The sequence below is a fragment of the Argiope bruennichi genome, chromosome 7, assembly GCF_947563725.1.
Source record: "Argiope bruennichi chromosome 7, qqArgBrue1.1, whole genome shotgun sequence".
NCBI classification, from domain to species: Eukaryota; Metazoa; Arthropoda; class Arachnida; order Araneae; family Araneidae; genus Argiope; species Argiope bruennichi.
Window position 1 is genome coordinate 83,999,337 of NC_079157.1, and position 24,266 is coordinate 84,023,602.

Below are 24,266 nucleotides of genomic sequence, written 5' to 3' on the forward strand. Positions count from 1 at the left end.
AAAACTAAAGTAACTTCTTAATAAAATTATGAAATAAATGTTTTCCATATGAATTTCTAGAATAAAATTAAATACTTGATTTTTGCTTCATCTTACTTTTATTAGCGCCGGCGTCCTGGATAGGTTTATCGCGTCTTCCCCGTGATCTGGGCGTCCTGGATTCGAAAACCGGTTCGGTCATAGTTGTTCTTCATCTGCTCTATCTGTGAATGTGCCCCTGTAAAAAGGGGTTCTGCAAGCGAATATGATGCGTGAATAGCTAAGACATACTAATGGCCCTAGTTGGCACTACTAAAACAAGAGACGCTCCCCTTGGCTTAAAATCGCTGACTTCGTCAGCGAGCTTGTCCTTGGCAAGTGCCATTATAAACAACAACGTTTATTAGCAAATCCATCGGTAATATCTTTGCTCGCTTTGGTCATGAGGATAAGCCTGAAATTTGCCATTCGTGCAATTAGTAATAAATACAATAGTGTCGAAAAATATTAGAAAAAAAAAAAAAAACCTGATGATTAATTTCCTTTTATTCCAACTAATAGTTACAATTGGAATATTGAAATGTGTAACAATGATTTTAATTCCAATATTAATTAACAAAAGCAGACGTTTTTTTTTCGTACTTTCTGCCATAAAATGTTATTGTTTCCATTTAATCGAAAGAGTAATATTTGCAAGTGATAGTTAATTTCTCTAAATGTAGTAAAAGTGCAGAGATAAATTTTCAGTTATTTCCAATAAATACAGACTTATGGCACTTTCTAAAAACTACAAAGCTTTTCAATAATATAAACAAGCCTAAATTTGTATATTATTTTTAAAATATTTGTACTTTAAAATGATTTATTTTTAATAAATATTAAATGTTTTGATATTAATATAAACATTACCTATGGTTGCTTCAATATGTTATATTTCATTTTTATTTCATTGTAAATGTATTGTAGAGAAGGATTGTAATCATCAAAAAATTCAAACTAGTGATATCGATTAAATTCTGTTTCAACCAACTTTGAGTCTGAAAAACATATATTGGGCATTATGCCTGTCTATCAATCAGTCTCTCTGTAACAAAAATAACTCAAAAGTGCTTTGAGGTAGATAAACGACATTCCTTTAAGATACTTTCACCAAATATGTAGATTTCTATCCAATGTTGAGCAAAATCTGTTAAGGGGAAGTCTCTCTGTCTGGGTATACTCAAATTACAAATCTCAAAAAAACCATATAAATAAAATTTAGCACACAAGTTTAGCATCTAAAATAGAGATTTGTATCAAATTTTGAACCAAATCTGTCCATCCGTCGATCTGTACTTTCTTATGCACGTGAATGCAATAATTCATAAACGCAATGACTTAAATCATTGAAATTATTTTATGTTATCTTGCGACTACAATTCGAGTACCATGTCAGATTTTGATGTGAATCAGTCTGCAAATAGGCGTCCAAAACACATATTCTTAAAATAGATTCAGTAAAATGCTGGATTCATGCCAAGTGTCTGTACATTGTAACTATCACCAAGTCTATCATTTGTAACTACTTAGCATGGCGTTAGTGAAGGCCATAATAATAGGTATTTGTGGCTTTATCCAAGATCTACAATTTTATGAAGAAAGAGGACTAATTGGAGGGTATGTGAAAATGTTTCTGGAAGACCATTTCCATTGTTTTTTTCTCTGGGCGATTGAAAGGAATTTAAAATAACAAGGAATGTACCTTTACCTTTCAGCTTGTCGAGATGATTTTTTTAATAGTAATGCTAAAGTTTTTTTTTTGTTGTTGTTGTTGTTGTTACTTAAAAAAAAATTGTGAAAACTAGTCAAATATTTTCATAATTTTTCAAAACATTCCCAAGTTATAACACTAAAAAAAATTATTTTTAATACCTTTAGAGTTGAAATTTACAATATTCCCATTGACAAAGCATTTTTTAATCGATCCTGCATGAATAAGTTCTATATTATCCCAAGTAAACAAAACAGAAAAGTCATCTATTCTAAAAAGCAATTTTATTTTAAATTGAGCCATAGAGAAATGCTACTTTATACTATATTGTATACAAATCTGCTCCAGAATAAATATAAAGTTTCTAATTTAAAACAATTATCTTGGATAAAAAAAAATCAAATTTCATGAAAAAATCAGGCACAATAATTAAAATCCCCCCAAAAAAGTTGTCTCAGCAAAGGAAGCTCTTTTATCTCAGTCAAAAAAAAATAATGTATAAATTCATAAAAATATAGCTAAGCTTATCTTAAGTATATTCATAAATATAAAATAATATTTTAGCAATTTGCTGATAAAAATAACATATTTTCTGTAAATTCATAGCACATTACAAAATATAAACAGTCTACAATATTGACAAACCATTTCTTATTTGGGTATGGAAGAAATTTCAGAAGACGTATGCAAAGGTAGATGTCCGATGGTTTTTGTTTAGACTGTTTCTACAAAATTAAGATTAAAATTCTTCATGATTTTATTTTGCTCGTCTATTCTTCAATTTAAAAAAAAATTATCTCTAAATAAATAAAAATATTACAATTGAAATATCAACAAATGTGGTTTGAATTTTCTGTCTAAAAATAATAAATATTATATTTCAAAAGCAATTTGATTGAAATTAGTGCAAGAAAATTGTTTAGTCAATTATGTAATTCTATTCTATACACTAATATCATTTGTATAAGCTTAATTCATAGAAAAAGAATAGCATAAACTAAAAAAGGATTTTAAAAATTCTAAACTTCAACAAACTAAGAATTCCAAAGAAAATTTGATTCCACTCTCATGCATCAAAAACTTAACATATTTTATTGTACATCCCTTTTCTTTTATGAATTTGAAATTGAATACCAAAATTAGAAGCAATCTTTTTAAAAAATGCATGACAAAGTATAAATCAGTACAAAAGTATAATATTTATTCAACAACAGATACAACAAAAGTAAATTTTTAAATATGAACAGCAACAGCAAAATACATCAGCATGAGCGAATATTGCAAGATTCATTTATTTCCAAACATCTTTCTATCAATGCTTTGCATCTCCACTGCAATCAGGTGATTGGAAGGTAATCTCATCAACATATCCGCAAACCATATTTGCCGGAACAGCCTTATCTAAAAATTGAGAAAAATTATAAAATAAAATTTTAATGCAAAATCATATAGGCATGCAAGATTCATTTCCTAAGCATGTCATTAAATGTGGTGATTCAAGAAAAACATTTCTATTTCTAAAGATTTTCAAAATATGTAAAAGATGTAAGCATTAAAACTATGTACATTTTTATAAAAGACAAAGGATCAAATTAATATATTCTAATAATTAAATATTCAGCATTTATAAGTATTTAAAGAATTTACATTATCACACATTAAAAAATATAACATTTCTTAAACAAGTATGTATTGTGATGAAAAAAATGATCTTTACTACTAATAAAGTTAAATGTGTATGTGAGTGTTGGCACTCTATAATCAAGATTATTTAACTTCCAGCTACCACATTTGATAGATATATATATACCTTAGAGATCCAGAAGGTACACCTCACAATATATTTTTTTTTTGAAATTATAATTAGAAATTTAATTTATTAAATATTAAGCAGAATTTTGGCTTCTTTTGGAGAAAACTTCTACAAATATTATTCACAAAAAGGAATTTTTCTTCATCTTTTCAAAATTTTAAACAATTGTCTTTTTAATGGTACCAATTTAATGGCAAGTAAAAAATTTTCTTGGAAAAAATTTTTTATTTAATTTTTAAGAATAAATTACTTGGTTGCCCTTAAATTCAAATCAATTTTGATGTTTCATCATATATTTTAATCATGTGAATTTTTTCCATTATTAAAAACCAAGATAAAAAGCATTCCATTAAATATATGTGGGCTACAAAATTAAATAAAATGCTGAAATGACTTTAGGGTGAAATTTAAAAAGTAGAAAAACCAGTCATTCACATTTATAATGGTGATATAATGTCATAGAATTGGTCTCCATTTGATCGTATAAAAAGTTTATATAAAAAAAAATAAACAGAACATATGAAAATTAAAATAACATGGATTTAAAATCTGACAATTTGAAGGAATCGTAAACATGTAATTATAACAAAACTCAACGGAATGCATTTGACTATCAATTTGACTGAAATAAATATAATCAATATCCTTGATGAGCCAGCTGGTCACCAAAGTCAACTAGCTACTAATAAATAAAATTATTTATATCCTAATTAATACAAGCAGAAAGAATAATACAATTTACACAATTTGATAGCTCATTTAAATCAATTTCTAACAAAAAGGACAGAATTTTGAGGCTAACTTATATTAATGCTTATTCTGATATTAATCATTTTTGGTGACCAGTTAGTTCAGTGGAGACAATGGTTAATTTTAATAACAGTTGCACTCATTCGATGTAATTTCATTTCCCTGACCATCAGGAAATAAAGACATATTTTTAAAATCGTCTTACATACAATGTTTATTGTCTACATTAACTTTTCTAAATTGGACTATTTTCATGGCATTATACCATTATTAAAAGCATAAATGCCGAGTTCATTTGTCTTCAAAATTTAGTGGTTTTGCAACTTTGCTTTTTTATTTCATCTCCTGTAAACTATATAAAAAAATTACAAAAAATAATGAATTAATTTCAAATGCTGATCTGCCCCTTATATGAAATCCTTCATAAAGAGCATTATTATGTTTAACAACACAAAATATACAAAGAAAAAAAGATTCTGAAATGCATAAATTAATCAAATCTACAATTAAAACATTTAACGTTAATATAAATATTTCAACTTTAAAAATGGATTAATATTATATTAAAAAATTATTTCATATAAAAATAAAAGATCTGTTTAATAAACTTATAGAATATTAAATTATAAAAATTTATTGATATTATATTAAAGTTGATATGTTTATCTGAAAATAAATTTCTCAATTAAGAAGCTGAGTACAAGATTTACAAATCTGTTGAAAGGAATTCCATTTTTTAAAATTAAATAACATTGCTTATTTTTATCATGGTCTGTATTTTGCATGCAAAGTGATCATTTTCAAATCCAATAAATTTGTTAAAATGAAAAAGATTTTAAAAAGTGGGCAAATGTAATAAAATGCACTCCATAAAGGAGCATTTTGTCACGAAAATCTCTTTGTAAGAGGAATCTGCATTTAATAACGCAAAATAATGAATATATATGTGTATATATTTTTAAAGGAAAACATTTTCAAATATGCATACATCTTTATTTTGAGAAAACCAAGAAAGTAAATTAATTTAAAGTGCTGTCCAGTATATTTTGAATTTAGATAAAATTGTGGAGAGTCTTTTTAGAGAGAAACAAGATAGAAAATTAAACTTCATACCTATCATCTTAGGATACGCAAGATTGAGATTTTTCATAATATCAATGAACTCTTCTTTTGTTTTTGTGAGTCGAGCATTATATTTCTTTTCTTCTACAACAGAACTCACCGTAAAGCCTACGAATTCAAAAAAAATATCAACTGTAACTATAAAAAGGATCAAATTTACAAGAAAATGAAACAAATTATATTTACTGAAATAGGAAAATAATTAAACAGTATTTGAAAGAAAAATGAATACCTTTATAATCATGAGCAGGATACAATAAATAATCCTCAGGCAGTGAAAAAATATGTTTGTGAACAGAATCATATAATTTTGAAGCATCTCCTAAAAATACATAATATTAATAAATGGAAAAATTTCTTCAGAGACTATTAACTATAAAACCTTCTTAAGAATATAATGAACTATAATTGAACAAATTAACAAAATTAATCAATTAAAAGGTACATAGAAAATTGGAAGTTTTTTTTCTTTTTTCTTACGGATTAATGTTTTGCAGCTACTTTTTTGTTAATCCAATAGTGATGAATTTCTGACTAAGCAGCTGTCTAAGGCTGCACGACTGAAAGGGGAGAGGGGAAGTCTACAGGCAGTTCAATTTAAAATAATTACAAGTCTAACTGTAAAATAATAACATTTTATAATTCACAGAATTGGTAAAAAAAATGCAAAGTCTACGAATTATAAATTATTAAATCCACAAAAGCATGCATTGAATTAATAAGATAATTTTTAAATGAATTACAGTGTAATTACTTAGTGATTAATACTATAATGATTCAGTATATTTAATTGGTAAGGCTATATTCTACTTGATAGATTTAGTAAAATAATAATTTTTTATATTACATTTGATTGAAGTTTATAATTTTCTTAAAATTCATCATAATAATTAAGTTTAATTTTACAACAGCTACGTTCCTTTAGTCATTTTTCTTTCTTGACACAGTTATCTATATACTTATAATAAAGCTCAATGTGCGTGTGTGTGTGTGTGTGTGTGTGTGTGTGTGTGTGTGTGTGTTGGCGCTCTACAGGCCAGGTCATTTGACATACAGCTATCAAATTTGGTACATGTATACCTTAGAGGTCGGGAATGTGCACCTGGGGTCCCTTTTTATGAAATTTTAATTAGAATTCTAATTATTAATTAAAAACTAACTTTCCCGACAAAAAAATCTGCCATTTTTTCCACCGCCAACTTTTCCGCCAAAAAAATCTTCCATTTTCCCCACCAAATGAGTAAGGCTTCAGCTATTTTTTTCTCCCAACAGTAATGAGGCTAGGGTTAAAATTTTTCGGCGGATTATTTCAAACGATTCTGCTTTTTTTCTTCATGTTTTATGCATTTAAAATTAAGCATTGTTAATTAATTCATGTTTCAGATTCATTCTGAAGTACTTTTGAATTAAAATAACACAGAATAAAGGAAATTAAAAATGTATAATCTGCATAGCGTTACCCCAACTGGCGTAGAAAAATTCACGCATTTGCGTTATCGGAGCTGGCGAAGAAAATTCACGCATGCGCATTTTGATTGTTGCCATGACAACCGTTATCAACGGATGATTCAAATTATTTTTAGGTTAGTTGTATGCTTTTGTAAGTAAATTGTATTTATGTTAGTTATATATTTTTTTGTATATGCTTATAGTTTTAAGTACAGCGTTTTTTAAGTAGTTTTTTAAACCTGTTTTCGACCGATTATTGTAAACGATTCATTTTTATTTTCTTAAAGTTTGATGCATTTAAAATTAAACATTGTTAAAGAATCGATCTGTTCATGATGAATCTGAGAAAATTTTGTTGACAAATTCTTGAGATATTACATAACTTAAGAAAGATATTCTTTAGTGCCCATAAAGTTTAAACGCTCAGTGACTCTATTATCAGTAATCATATTATTAAAAAAAAATGCTTTGTTTCAGTAAAAAATATTATTATATTAATTGCAGTTTAGTCATTTCCATTTTAATTTTAAGCATAAATTCTACCGGAACTAACAGAAAATTAGAGAGATACATATTATGTTATGGCTGAAGGACTTTATATTATTATGAGTGAATTACATGACTATCAAAATTTGAAGCTTTAAAATATTTGATGAAGAAGCTATTAAAGTAGGAATTACATAAAAAATTTAATTATTAAAATTTTAACGAGCATTAAGATTGGCGAACCGGCTGGTCGCCAAAGGCGGCTAGTTAAAATATAAATAAAGAAAGACATACACAAAGTTAATAAAATAAATAAATATTAACACTATGATGAATTTAAAAATTTATTTCAATGAGCAACTAAATTGGAGAGTTATTAAAAAAAAGACCATGTGTAGATCTATATGATGCCTCAATTCCCTCTCCTGAATTTATGCAAATGTTCCATTAGCAGGCACATTTTTCTACAGAATGTCATTTTTCAGAAATAATATCAATCTCATAAAGATTTTAAAATAAACAAGTATGGGCACATTATACAAATGGTAACATACATTTTATAGTGGTAAATTGCTACATTAGATGCATCAGCCAAACATTTTCTCAATAACAATAAAATTTCCCATATTTTGGCTTCTGTGAAACTTAACAAAAAAAAAAAAAAAAAAAAAAAAAAAAAAAAGAAAGAAAAGAAAAATCCCCCCAAAATTTTATTTATAAAACTTTTTTATACTTAAATAATCCATATATTAGATTACATTTCAAGATCTTGAACAATATTTAACAGTTAAATATATTAATTTAAAGAGCCAAAATCTACAAAACAATTATACCTTGTTGAAAATCTGTTCTGCCACAGCCACGATATAACAAGGCATCACCAGTAAATGCCATTTTTGATCCATGGCAAACATATGTAACACAGCCTAATGAGAGATAAAAAATGTATTGAAAATTTTAAATTTAAAACCACAACACAATAAAGAATTTCTGGAGGGGAAAAAAAAATCTAAAAATATAATCTCAATTGAGAGTAAGTAAATAAATATAAAATTTTATATTCAACAGCTTTAATGAATTTTTTTTTTTTTTGTTCAGTTTCAAAAACATAGATCAATATGTTTTTGAAACTGAACAAAAATATTTTAAGTCCAAGTTTTCAAGAAAGGTAATAAGAAATCAAATTTTTGTTTTCATGTATAAAAATGTAAATTATTAGTAAAAAAATTATGTCTGTGTCATGTAAAAATAATAAAATAATCAAATTTATTTTTGGAGAAAAATAAATAAAATTACATTTTTCAAAAAAATTAATAAAAAAAAAAGATTACATGCATGATGAAATATTATAATCATATATTCTAAAATAGAAATCCCTCCCCCCCCCCCCCCCTCTTTTTTTTCCTTGTGCAAAAATGTAAAGTTTCAAATGTTAATTGACAGTAAAAAAAGTAATTTAAATCGTCCAAAATTACATCCTAACCTTTTTTAATAACAAATTTGCATATTTTTTTAATTTTTAATCAATCCAAAAAGTAAATATCAGTTCATTTATTTATAGTCTATGTTGCAATGAAACTTTTTGAAACAGTGAAAAAACAAATAAATACACTGACATGTTGCTACCCCACTACTCTCGAGATGAGTGCTGGAAAATCCATGACTTTAAAATTATTAGGATTTAAATGATGTAGCGCTAGAAAAACAGTCATCAGTAATAGATAAATCAAAGACTTTTTGTGAAAGTGTGAAATACAATCAATTTGCACTTTAGACATAGATGTATTTCATTTTGATTGTCAAATGGATGACATAATAAATAAAGGAATTATATCTTTGGAATAGCTATATATTTTTTATTAAATAACCAGATTAACCATATTACAGACTTAACTCCAGAATGTGGCTTGGAAAATATGCAATATCATCAATACTAAAATTTATGGGGGGAAAAATTGCTATGAAAAAAAAAGTATTAAAGCTCTTGGTTTTCAAGGTATAACAACAAATACTGGGGCTTCTAATGGATCAACTCCATTTTTCTTAAATACTATAAAAATTATGATTGTCTTTAACAGTTCAACTTCTGAATCTACTTCTTTCAGTGGTATAATAGGAATATTTTTAAGTTGTCAAAATCTGACCATCATTGAATTCAATAAAATGTATTTTACCAGTGGCTGATTTCAATAAGATGATAACAGATCAAAAAGACCACTGGTATATACCTAGGACTTTACTAGCAGCGAATGCTTTCAAGAACTAGCAAGCAGAAACATTGGGAACACCTCCCATGCAAATGCAAGATTTTTATTTTTAATTAGCATTCTAAACTATATTTCAATACCTGAAAATAAATATTTTCAGTCTCTTTATGCTTTTTAAAATCTTAAAATTTATGTTTATGACAAATAAACTCCAAATTTTAAACACAGTCTGAGAGGCAAATATTTTTCATTTTGACTAAAAAAATTTCTGTTAATTATGTGATTATGGTAAAAAAATTTTTTATCAATTTCAAATTTAGAATTTTAAAAAAAATGTTTTTTTTGTGGCACCTTATTACACAGACTATAAAAGCAAAGAAAAAATAACACTGTAACTTTATATTAAGAATTATATTACAGAATATTTATTAATAAAATTTCAAAAATATACAAGAAGTAATGAAGTTTGGAGAATCGCGAGCTAGATAATCATCTAAGAAGTACAACTATATATCAATTAAATGCTTTAAAATTTAAGAGCGAAAAAAAAATTTAAAGAATTTAAAAATGGTATTTCAAAATTAATGCAAAAAATAAAGCTAATTTCTTTAATATTAAAATTATTATAATCAATCACAGAAGAATTTTTTTTTAAAGAATGTCATCAAAGTTAAATCTAGAATAATGTAATGTTGTATATTAATGCATTTACATATAAACTGAAAATATCTTTATCTAATACTCAAATTAAAAGAAAAAAATAATTATTTTCATTTATGTTCTTTATAACCTACCATTAGTATGACCAGGTGTTGGGCGTACTTCTAGCTGAATATCCCCCACTGATAAAATTTCCATTGGTTCTAAATACTTATCTGCTTTAGCTCCAGATGCCTTAGAAATGACACTTTTACAACTAGGTATTAATTTCTTAATTTCCCCAGTTCCAGTAATATGATCTGCATGGACATGAGTATTTGCTGAAAAGTAAAAAGAATTATGAAAGGAGAATAAACAGAATATAATAGAAACTATAGTTACAAAGTAGTATTTTTAATATAGACTTAATAAGCTTAAGTAAAATTTAGTTACAATGCCTAATTTCTTTATCAATAAATGTAAAATCAGTAGTGAAAATAATTTGGTTTTTTAAGATTAAAATGCTTTTCACTTAATTCAGTACCAATGTCAAAATAAAAATAAGGATAAACATGAGATTAAAATGAATGAACAAGTATGTCCAATTTTAATACATTTGGCATTTAAAAAAAATTAAAACATAGGCATTAATCAATTTCTACTGTATAAAAATAGTTTCTACATCAAGTATTAACCATATCCAATTTAAAAAATTTCAGTAAAATTCATGGCTTGATTTTTTTTAATGATTCCTCTCTAAAAAATGTGTTTCATAAAGAGTGGTTAGAACTGAATTTTTCATTTATTTTGCTTAGACATAAGTGAAACAAAAAGTTTTGTTTATTAGAATTGATAAATATCTTTTAAAAACATTTTTAAAAAAATGTGTGTATGTTTTAAGTTTTTTTTTTTTTTTTTTTTTTTCTTCTTCTTCTTTTCCCAATGGCAGTATCTCTCATTAGATGTCTATGAGTTTCAGTTTGATTTTTGTAGTCTTGACAGAAACAAGCCTGCTTTATTGAACATTTTCTTTTGCTTATAGCTTCAACATTCCCATATTTTGTTCACAAAATTACAAAGAATTTATATCATATACTGCTATTTATTATATTTGAAATGCAACAAACTTTATACATGGAAATGAAATTTAAAATTTTAATTCAATTATTAGTAAAACACTTTTTTAAAAAATTGCAGCAATATCTTGTTAAATAGTTTTTTACAGTATTACTCACATCTCAGCTAACAAGTCACCGCAGAGCACAAGTTCATGTAAACTTGTGCACAAGAAAATAAAAACAGTAAAATTATTTAGAAATATCAGCAATAAAACATTCTTAAATTTCATTACCAGCATATAAAAGATTCAAATTAAGCTCTTTCACAAGTTTCACATCTCTTGCAACCTGGTCAACAACAGGATCAATCAGAATAGCACTACGGCACTTAGCATCAGCCAGAAGGTATGTATAGGTACAGCTAACACAATCAAAAAGCTGAAAAAGAAATTGAAATGTATGATTTAATTCAGAACAAAAAGTAAATATTTCATCTCATATGGTGTAGCAATGGAAAAAGAGGATTAACTAAGTTGTCACTCATCGTTCTGAAAAAATAAAAATATTTTGTCAATATTAATTAGCATTTTTTTCTTTCAAAATTATCACTTTGGCAAATTGTTTTAACTCTTTCATTTCTAATGTTACATTACATAACACTATTCAATATCTATTACTAAATATTTTCTGTAAGATTATTCCCTTATAATAGATATTTAGGAAGAAAGATGGGTACAGTATTATACTTGCTTTTTATTTTCGGATGTGGTATTCAGTAAGCATTATCATTAATATTTTTTTTAAAAATTTTTGAAAAATATATTTTTCCAGTATTTTATGTTTTTGGGAGTGATGAACTAAGTAATAGTATACTCAATGGTTGTACTACAATAGTTAATTGCAGTAGAAATAATTTTTAATATATATTTAAATTAAAACATATAGATACCTAACAATTCTTTAAACTAGCTTAAAATAAAATGTCATATTTGATAAATTTACATAAATTGTATAATTTTAAATGTGGGAGTAAATATAGACTAATTTTCATATTTCTTCGAGTAACAAATTTATCTCTATTTTCCTTCTTTCTTTTTGTTGATTTACTGTATTTAAACATATGAATCAAAATGAAAACAAATATTAATAAGAGAACACTAATAATAATGCAAAGAAATATTGTAAATTTACAATAAAAAGATATGCCAACCTTTATTGGTAAAAGCTTTTTTAGAAAATTTAGCCAATTTATTTGCTTTATCAAATTATAATTCTAAATAAATAAAAAAAAAATCTTTAAATGAAAAAGGCAGAGCTATTAAAAGAAATCAAATTTACTTTTTGGAATCTTTACTTGCTTAAAATATATTAATTGGAAAAATTATGCAGTAATAGTGCAAGATATAGTTTTAAAGAGCATGCCTTCATTATAACTTCAGAATAGAACATATTTTACTGAAGAAATGTCAAAGTAAAATCTGCATCATAAATTATATTACAAATGCACACATATATTGTTGAATTGATAAAATATATTGAATGAAATAATATGATAAAGTAATAATGAACATAAATAAAAAGCTATTAAAATTATTTTTATTTGTTTCAATGATGAATCCTACATCAAAACAAATCTCCAGTTTCATGTCATGAACCTAAATATATTCAATGAAATAAAATTTTATACCTATGATTTCAATTTGTATCTCTTCAATATATACTTATCTACCATGAATTACTGCTTGAATAATACCTTTTTCCTAAAGGAAACAATTTCTAAAACTAAAAATTACAGCTTTTGAAATAGTTATATACTTTTAATTAATTTAATAAATATCTAACATTTGCTAATAGGACGGATCATTTTGAAAATACATCTGATCTCTTTTACCAAAACTACTGAATATTAGTTTATAAATCTATGCATTATCTGTAATTAAATATCAAATAAAATATTATGAAAAATAGAAATTTTAAAATGCCGTTAAGTCTTCAAACTAACGACTATTTTAATACAAAAACTGATGGTAAATTTATCAAACTTAAAAACAATTTGCACATGAAATAAATGATTAACATTAGTTTCTGTTATTATACTAATTGTTAGTAGCAAAAGCACATTGAATAATATCAAAAATACTTTCACAATCCATAGCAATTAAATTGTAACTACCTAACAAGTACAAATCAAATTGCATGCGTATACATACTTGTCTAAATATCAGATTCATTTTCCTAAAAAGCATTATACAATATCTTTACAGATTTAACAAATAAATGAACACGTAAAAACGCGACCTTCCAAAAAAGGATTTAATGTTCACAATTTTCAAAATCGAGAGAGCGAATATAAAACCGGAATCAACAGTCGTCTGATAACAACTGTCATCATCATCATATCACTTTTATCATGTCAAATATGATTCAATCTCGAGAGATTGATTCGCGTATTCATCTTCAGCCTCCATCATGAACAAACAAAAACATAAAAGAAATATTGCCAGATCTCTCTTGTCAAAATTGCTTTGCTATCTCTGAAAATCTATTGCACTAGAGCTTTTTCATGTGTCATCAATAGTTATTTTCACAAGTAAAGATTATTTCTGACCCTTCACAGAGGAAATGCAATTTTTAAATCTAATTATTACGGAAAATTGTACAATTTGCTATCTAGATCATGTTGTAAATCGAAAAACAAAAGTTTATATACTGTGGTGACGCTTTATAAGCCAGATAACAGGTACGAGACATGAGAAATTTCTTTTGTCTTGTGGTCATGTTACTCGGCTATGAACCATAAGGTTGCGAGTTCGATCCTCGCCTATCGCTAATAGCAACATTGGTGACCCGGACGTGATGTACGCAAACTTTCATACAACTGTTGTGGTGCCCTCTACCAGAAATAAATAAATAAAAAGCTGATAAATAATGAGCCAATAAATTAAAAAAAATGAAGCTGATAAATAATCAGCCAATAAATAAAAAATGAAGCTGATAAATAATCAGCCAATAAAAAAAATGGAGGAGGCGCAACAGCCAATATCACCACTAATAACAACAAAAACAGGACAAAATATCGTTCGTCTCACCTCCGACGCACTAAAGGGGGAGTAATGTGGTGAAGCTTTATAAACCAGATAACAGGTAAGAGACATGAGAAATTTCTTTTGTCTTGTGGTCATGTTACTCGGCTATGAACCATAAGATTGCGAGTTCGATCCTCGCCTATCGCTAACAGCAACAATACTATTTTAATATTTAGAATCCAATGAATCAGTTGCTTTGGACCCTTAGCAATCACTTTAGCCCTTTTCCACCCAAACCACATTCTCGTTAACCTTTTTCTAAAAAGCTATAAATATTACATTGTTCAAACTATATTGGCTGACTATATTTAAAGATTTAAATAACTAGTAGAAACTATATCGCTAATTTTTATGCCTGGTTTACACTCGGCCAGTTTTAAGATGGCAAGTAGGCAGAGCATGCGCAGAAAGGGACTGATTTATGTTTGCTACAATTTCATAAGATAGATTCAGGCATCCCATGCTTGGCTATAAATTGTTATTTTGGCATCCCTGAATTTTTCTTTTTCACCGTGTATTATATTCCGCAAAAAATGTCGGAATTAATCTACGATAGGTAATCAATTTTTTCACTTAAAAAAAAAACCGTCAAATTCTACAAGCGCATGAGCAGTAAGAAAAAATACAATACAGCGGCTTGTATCTCCCGTCGGGACAATTACTTGCCATCGACCGAATAGCATTTTTCCGCTTTTCTACGCTAGAGATGACGAATATTTTCAGAGCGGTTATTACGTAACCAATATCAAAAAGTCACAAATACAAGTGATCAATACTTTTCAAAGAGGGGTGTGATTCAAATCCTTCATACGATCTTACTGATGATATTTCGATTACAAGTTTTGGATCACGATAAAAACTAACAATCGATACGATATCACTGAAATTTGCCGGAGCGGTGACGATACAATCTGTCCAATGGAAGCTCTCGAAAGAACACTGTGATTGGATTGAAAAGTGAACAGACCGGTTATTGGAATTATCGTATCGTATCATTGAATTGCATATCACTGAAATTTATCGCAGCGGTGATTTCACCGGAAAGTGCGAGGCTTCACTAGAAAGTACGAAGTCACCGCTCCACTTTACGGGAGTGACCGATATTCGTATTTGATGATGCACTATTCCATACAGATTATTTTTTATTGCTCGTGACATGATTGACTTTGATTACATGTACTCTGTTTACTGCTGGCCCCATCTATTGGTAGAATATAGGACTAAAGTAAACATTTTAAAGAAATGACATATATTTTTAACTCATCTTTTCCAGAAAATGGTTCACTCTAATAAATAAATTAAATAAATAGTTTTGAGAAAAAAAATAAAATTTAAGAAGTAAGCTGAAACAAAAGAAATAATTCAATCACACGTTAATTAAATTAGTAAATTAAGTATTAATTACAATTAATAAATTTTATATTTAATATTAAGTAATAATTTTTAATTAATAATATGATTGAAATAACAGATATTTGGAACGCATATTTAAAAATAACAATAGCAATATTATTTGTTATTCAAAAAATCGTGGATTATGCATCTCTATTCTACGCATGCGTCGCCTACTTGCCGTCTTATAACTGGCCGAGTGTAAACCCGGCAATAGTGCTGCATCTCACGAGCTTAAATTTCCTTACATTATAGATTTAAATAAAACTTGATAATATCTATTAGCTTGCATTTTTCTTCAAAAATTCATCTGTCTCAGATTCAGAAATACATTTATCTTTTAAAAAAAGAAATACAGAACATACTGAAAAATTGTTTTTTCGTCATTCGTTCCCTGAAATTTACAGGATGATTTATTACATAATGTCCGTCTAATATCTACAATCTAGCTCAAAGAATTTTTGAGTTATTGTCGTCTTATTCCCAGGCAGACAAAATTCAAAAATGAGTTTTTCGGATTCAAAAAGATCTGAAAGGTGGAGATCTATTAAACACTCGATTTGGGATGTCTTGGTGATTGTAATAATTTCTCTTTGTATACAAGAAAATGAAACAGATAATAGATTACAAGTACCTTTTATTTTTTTATGCACGAAGTATATATACAAAGAAAAGGTTTTATACATTTAAAAAAAATCAGACTCTTTGGTGAATCTTAGCATTTCAGATTACTCTAAATCCGAAGAGCACATTTTTGGAATTTTTATATTTTTTTACAAACATGATAACTCAAAAACACCTTGAATCAGCTATTGTCGAGGTGAAAATGAACTCGATAATGAGGAAATGTAAAATGAGTGGTAGATAAAAATTTAGCACGCAATTTTGGAATCTAAATTTTAAATGTTTGTATTAAATTTCGAATTAAATCCATACAGGTGTTAACCATATGTTAGTCTTACGTTCAAATATATGTAAATGCGATAGCTCAAAAATGCAAAAATTAGATAAATGAAATTCGGTGTGAGAACGTAGTACTAAATTTTTAGTTTTTATGTGTCAAATTTTGGTTTCAGTCAGTTAAAAGAAAGAAATCTAAAATGAATAAACATAGTGAAATGTTTATGTGCCGCTCTGAGCGCTTAAGGATTACATGAATCAGAGATCTCCAGAATTCTTATGTGGGTGAAGAAAGATAACATTTTTTTATTACGAAATATGCGAGAAAGTTTCGAGAAGACTATCTCCTCTGGTTATTTATTACAATTACCGAATAAATTATCCTGATGTGCGTAGTTTACCATTCTAACTATGTTTCGAAATAAATGATTTGAAATAGCTAGATGAGAAAGCAAATGCTTGAATCCCAATTAAGATAAAAGTGTGTATAAACCCATTTTGATAAAACATATAAAATTATGTATAGTTGCGGTGAAAAAAACAACCAAAGTGATTTATTTTGCAATCGTCCATCCTATATGAAAACTAAAACAATGGTTTTAAACGTAATTATGAATACTAAAAAATGCCATGCTCGAAATTTTCGTAGAGGGTTATTAAAGGGAAGTGGTGGTGGTAATTTTATTACAACGTTAATGATAAAATCGCGAGACAAAGCATTTATGAAGTAATATTATTTTGCATTTCATTACAAATAGAAATCAGTTACAAATTGTGTACAAAAGGAATTTAAAAGTAAAAATTACTGAAACAGATAATAATAATATTAAAAAAATTTCAATTCAAAATTTCTATCACAAATTTCAAGTTATCATGTGAGAACATTATTGTAAATGAGTCATGCAATAACAGGTTTATTTTTGTGTGTGTGTGGAAAAAAAAAATTTTAACGGTTTGAAACAGCCACGTGATTATCAGATTGCGTATTTGTAGATATTTAGAAAACGGTGGATTTTTTTTTTTTTTTTTCTTTTTTCCCTCCTATCTCAAAATTGTTCGGGCTCAAAAACTGTTTTAAAAGTTAGAAAATTTTAAAATTAAAATATATATATATATATATATATATATGTAGAGGTATGTTAACTCTGGCTCAAAAAACATGCCTCTACTAATCGGATTATATGTCAAATTAAATATCTCTCACGGGCCCTAGGGGAAAGCCCGGTTGAGATTAATGCGTAGAGATGGCTCATATTAAGAGAATCACACACTAATTTAACATAAACAAATTCAATGAACTGGATGAACGGCTGGGCCGCTTTACATCGATGGACGCTAGTACAGTACCGAACACAGTTCTTAGAGCGGGAATCAGATAGCTTCTTATTGGCTGTTGAGAGACGACGCGAGCGCCGTTAGGATGACACTCCGTACCGCGAACGCCGCTAGGATGACGCTCCGTACCGCTAACGCCGCCAGGGGGACGCTCCGTACCGCTAACGCCGCTAGGGGGACGCTCCGTACACTACATATATATATACAGTTTTCGATAACTCCCTTCACTGTTTCACGTTCATTCCCATTTTCTTCTCTGTGCTTCTTCGGGAGATAACTTCTTATGACCGTGTCCTTTAATGGCCAAACAGGAGAATCGGATACATGGCGGACATTCGCGCCAAATTGTAACTTTTTGTTGGCGATAAGTTGCCAAATCAAAATCTTTATCATTTTTGAATAACTCTAAAAGCGAAAAATTGATGCCTCATAAACAATAAATCGCCAGTCTTCTCGTTATACATTTAGAAGTTTCAAAAACTCCAAACCAAAACAACATCAAGTGTTCACATGAAAATAAATAACCAACCGCCCCCCCCACGCTTTTTTTACCTTTAAGACAATGTAAAAATAAGTTGCATACAGTAACATGTTTTACTGTTATGACGAAAACAAGTTAAAACTATTAATTTTATTATTAAACTTCTAATTAAATTTTTGTCAAATCTTTTAATAGTGCATCCAATACTAATTATGTCCCTACCTTACGTGGTTTAAGTGCATTATATGCATTGCTCTTTCAGGGCAAACCATCACCTTTATTTTTACTTATAATAAAGATGAGAGTCTGTTTGAATGAATTGGCCGGCATTTTACAGACTAGACCATTTGACAGAGTTACAAATATGGCATATATATAATTTGGAGGGGGAAATCTACAACCTCAGAGCAATTTTTTTGAAACCTTAATTAGAATTAATTAAAAATTAAACGAAATGGCGGCATTTTTCTGCTATAACTTTTTTAAAATACTACAACATAGAAATGATTTTTTTTACATTAACTTAAAATTCAAAAAATTATCTTTTGATGATACTAATTTTTATGCCATGTAATCATTTGCTAATTAATCAATTTTTTAAAAAAAAACATATTTAAGCATAATTTCCAACACGAATACAAAAATACATATGAGTTCTGAACAAATATTAAAAGTATCACAAACAATATTACGAAAATGCAAGAACACCAAAATTATTGAAAAAAGTCACTTTTAAAATCGCAGATTCTTTTCGTTTCTGCTTTTCAAGCCGAATTACTATCGATATTAATAAAAAAAAATATTGAAATGTACAAAATAGTAAGATTAAACTTCTATTCTTAAAACAAATAATTATTAACAAGCAGATTTCAGCGAAGCAAACGATATATTTATTCACTTCCGCGAAGATAAGTCAGTAAATTATTTAAATTTATTTTTTAAATATTTATATTACATGAAGAAAAGTCTAAATTTTAGATTATTTTTGTTAGAAATTGTTACATTGTTAAAAAAGGTGAAAATAGCAAAGTTTATCGATTTTTTTCAATGAAATTTAGGGGAGCTGATAGAAAATAAGGTATATACACAATGAAATGAACAAAATTTCATAAAATTTCTAAAATATGAATTATATATCTATAAAAAAATTGCAGTTTTAAAATATTTTGTTGAAGCAGCTATTTAGATCAGGTTACATAAAATAATTTTAAAAAATTTAGCGCGATTATTAATCCTGGCGAACCAACTGGTCGCCAATGACTATTAATATTTACAAAGGAAGAGAAATTTCACTGCGAAACCAAAATTTTACAGAAAAAGAAGAAGTTACAGAAAAAGAGTTACAGAAAAAGAAAAAGAAAAAACCGCTTAAAAAAAAAAAAAAAAAAAAAAAACCCTGACAGAATCTGGACTTTAAAAAATAAAGATTTCATTAAAAAATCTTAAAAATTTCTTTTAAGTTTTAAATACCACAGACATAGAAATTTTTTTATAAATATATAAATTAAAATTTTGCAAGATTGGTCGATCATGTAGTCATTTTCAAAGGAATGGCGATATTTAAAAAGTATACAGTAAAAGAAACCCCGATCATCAAACACTCATGACTTCTAATTAAAATTTAATCGCACTGTATTTTATTCAATAAATCGACGTAATTACGCCCAATTAAAATTCGATATACAATATAATCGTTTTTTAACCAATCAAGGAATCGCTACAAAGCAACATATTTACGAGAATATATAATGAACGAGGTTTCATTGTAACAGAAATAAAAGCAGTTAAATGTCATATGCACCTTCCAGGTGTGTTTTTAGAGCAGCTTCTACCATGTTTGATATAGATATCTCTTTTATGCACCAATTACATCTTGCCTTATTCTTATTTTCTGTGGACCGTAGCCAATCTGCATTTACTTCTTTAACAACTCATAAAGGGTTAAACTTACACTTATCAGGCATAACTAAATTAAATTCTTCACCATTTAAAACAATAAAAATTAAAGTTCGAAAGCTATTCCGAATCGACACAAATTTTACATAGTTCATATATCATATTCGTGCTGTCCCTTAACCATTACAGTATTTCAATATAGGCTGCGGTCATTGTTGAAGAAAGAGGGGAGATACAGGAAAAGAGCTCATATTAACACTTTTTTTTTATTGATATCTCTGGTAAATGAAGATTATGAATATTTTCGACTAGAATACATTATATAAAATTAATATAAAAATAATTCCTTCAAAGAAAAAGAATTCAATTATAATGAAACATTTATTACTTAATTCAATAACACACTAATATTTATTTATCTACTATTTGAGGTTAAGATATGACAAATTTCTTACTCAAAAATAAACAACATAAAATATCTTCTTTACAAATTAATAATATTATATAAATGTTATTATCAATTCAACTTCTGGGGAAACCAAGCAAAAAGAGAGAGAGACCAAGGGGGAAAAAAAAAAAAAAAACATTTTTAGAAAATTAAACACTTTTACAGACCCTTTTCCAGAAGTAAGCACTTTTAAGGTACTTAAAAACGATTTTCAAATTTAAGCACTTTTCATAATGCTGTGCACCCTGTTTATTGCTGCATAAATCTGTTTTAAATAACACGGTGAAAGCAACTGAATTTGTAGCAGTCTTGTATTTAACAAGTCACCTCTCAAGAAACAAAATTCATTATTGTAAAATTGGCAACATAGATATATTGATTATTATTAACAAATGCTGTGCTAACACATAAACAGAGGATAACAGTGTGACGATCACATTACTTGAATTCGAATGTGAAAGAAATATATTCAAATTGACAGCTTATTCGAAAAGTAACATATTATTTTTAAAGAATACTCAGTCCAATACATTCCTAGATATTGCAGTTGAAGAATGCCCATACTTATATTTTATCTCCTAAGCTGAATGAAATTTGTTTTACTATACTTTCATCAGCCAGGCTTTGGGCTGTCAAAGATAACTATGTGTTTCTAAGAGGATAATGAATGCTATAGGTCTAATCTTTTACTTAAAAATAGTCATTAGCATTTAAAAACGACAAGATGGAACTAAATTTGACTGGAATAATAGAAATTAATTTATTTCATCATATATCGGATGCAGGTACAAACAGGATATATACAAAACAAAATAATAACATTTTGAGCACTTTTATTGAATGCATCCAAACATTTGTTCTTTTGAAGTGCAATATGGAATGATACATAGATTTGTGCTGCCTACGTGGAGAATATACTATTAATACATAGATATATCTTCGAGAGAAATCTATTGAATACTACTTTAAAATACTCTTTCAATTTCACAACATATAAAGCTTAGCAATTGTTCATAGCATATAAAAATAGAAGTCAAAACATGAGTAGTAGCAGTTTAACACTAATACAAGAGGATTTGACGAAAGTTCATAACATTCATACCAGCAGCATTACAGCTGAGAATTTGATATTATCAAACAACTGAACAATGAACATGATATTTCATTTTCAATATACTTCTAAATCTGTAAATGATAAAAATTTTGATTATGTTTTAAATTCTTGTAAATATGTTAAAAACCCAAAAATATAGGAATAATTTCGAATTTTGAGCAGGTCATGAAATTGTAAGGTAAAAATTTATCATTTAAACTTGAATTACAACAGGTCTAAATACATACACAGCCCATTTAGACTCAGCAAGATTAAGGTAAGCTGGGGTGGATCAAAACATATGAATTTGAAAACAAACTTTTCGGAAAACAAAATAGAATACAAATTTTGAGATTATCAATAAAACTAATAATAAATCTAATAAGCAAACTTGAATAAAAATTAAGTATCTAATAGAATAAATTAAATTTATTGATAAGTTATTAAATAGCTATTTTTAAATAATAATAAAAATACTGAGTACGAAAAGTATGATATCTTTCATGCATATAGTTGCAGGATTTTCCCCAATTTGTGGAATTATCCATTAAAAATATGCTGGAAAGTTCAAACACAGTTTAAATAAAGCATGCTTCAATATATGCAATGAACCAACAACGCTGGGGACATTGAAGTACACAGTAAAATAATTTTTGTTTGAAATTCTTTCAATCAATTTTGCTGCATTTTAGACATTCAAAATTCACCATTAATGACCAATTATCACTTTAAAATGCTTTGAACTGTCAAAAAACTCCAAAATTAAAGTATAAAAATGCTTTTAAAGAAAAACAGGTTTCTCTATGTAGTAAGTAAATAAATTTCAACGTTAAAATAAAACTAGATGAAAAAAAAAAAAGTCTGATAAAAAGACAGAATTTTTAAAAAGAAATCATTTGTCAGGCAATCGTTTACAATAAAAAAATTGTAATGTAACTATTGAAGTTCTTTAGTATTATGATTTAAGAAAATATAGTCTTATATTTATGTACTCTGCACACAGGACTTGAAACACATCAAATACAAACAGTTCATTTCTTATAGCCAGAAAAAAGACTGGTTTCAAATAAATATCAACATCAAACATCTTAAGGACACACACACACAAAAAGAATCACATCTACATACAAAAGTGAAAATCACAGGTGACAAGACTAGGATATGTTAGGAATTATAGCAGAATATTGAACATCAATAACAACGGTTTGGAAAAAGGGTGCAAAATCTAATAAAAACCCTAATATGTACCAAAGCAGAACTGTGAACAAATCACGATTCAAAATCATTGCTGACTCTTTAATATCTTTCCGGTATGAGCATTTTTCTAAAATGTTAAATTGTTTCATAACATCAAATATACATATATATTGGAAACTTTCAATGATATAAACCACACATTAGGAAATAAGGCACAAAATTTTTACTTTAAGCACTTGGTTTTCTTCACAAATGTCTTGGTATAGATCTAGAAACATGGGACATATAAGTCATTATTTCCATTTAACATATCACTGACCAAGACTATTCCTGACAAAACTAATCAAGTGTTAAAGAAAGATTTTTATGACTTATTTACATGATATTTTCCCTTAATAATATTATCACTTTAAATTTACAGAGATTTTCAATTTAAAAATAAAATTAGCAACATATTTCCTCCTTTTTTCTATAAAACTCCTTTGATTCTTCAATTCTTCCGAAATACTTTAATATAATTTTATTTTATTTTCATGCCTATGAAGTTCTTAAAGTAAACACAACAATAATATACAATTCTGCACAGGTATTTTCAAAATTTTAATAGGTTTTCTTTATTATGAAAAAAATATTAAACCAACTAAGATTTAAATTCCTATAAAAAAACATGAAACAATTTAATGTAAAAATACAAAGTTAACATATTACTTTTACTATAAAAATTATCTTCAGTATAAAAAAATAATTTTATATTGATATCTTTATGAAATGTATAACAAATTAGATGCATATTTTGTCATCCTAATGTCATTTTAAACATTATCTGATAAACTATAATATAATACATAAATATATACTCAGTATAATAACTCAAATCATTATAATGTAGTATATAACATTTTTAAATTTAAAATTATTATTTATAATTAAATTTACCATTCAATATCACAAGATAAAAGTGTTTTAAAAGTCAATGCAAATTAAAATATCTGAAAAAAATACATAGATTCTTTTTTGTTGATATATTTGACTAGAAAAAGCCATGTGTTTATGATTAAAAAGATAAAAAAACACAAATAAGAGAAATGAAGCATATAAATAGGGTAAATAGTGATAAATATATTTTGATTGTTAAATGATAAAAAAATATGAAAGATATTAATTCGACATTTTTTTAACATAAAT

At 27.1% G+C, this 24,266-nt stretch overlaps 1 protein-coding gene across 1 annotated transcript; it reads right to left on the reverse strand.

Annotated features, from left to right (window-relative positions):
* Positions 1–2,909: 2,909 nt before the first annotated feature.
* On the reverse strand, positions 2,910–13,726 carry LOC129976552 (uncharacterized). The gene is made up of 7 exons (XM_056090179.1): positions 13,464–13,726; positions 11,547–11,691; positions 10,351–10,536; positions 8,183–8,275; positions 5,647–5,736; positions 5,406–5,522; positions 2,910–3,130 (listed from the first exon to the last, which is right to left on the reverse strand). Exons 1-7 carry the CDS (start codon positions 13,497–13,499, stop codon positions 3,042–3,044), a joined length of 756 nt encoding a protein of 251 aa, XP_055946154.1. The 5' UTR covers positions 13,500–13,726; the 3' UTR covers positions 2,910–3,041.
* Between the last annotated feature and the right edge of the window lie 10,540 nt (positions 13,727–24,266).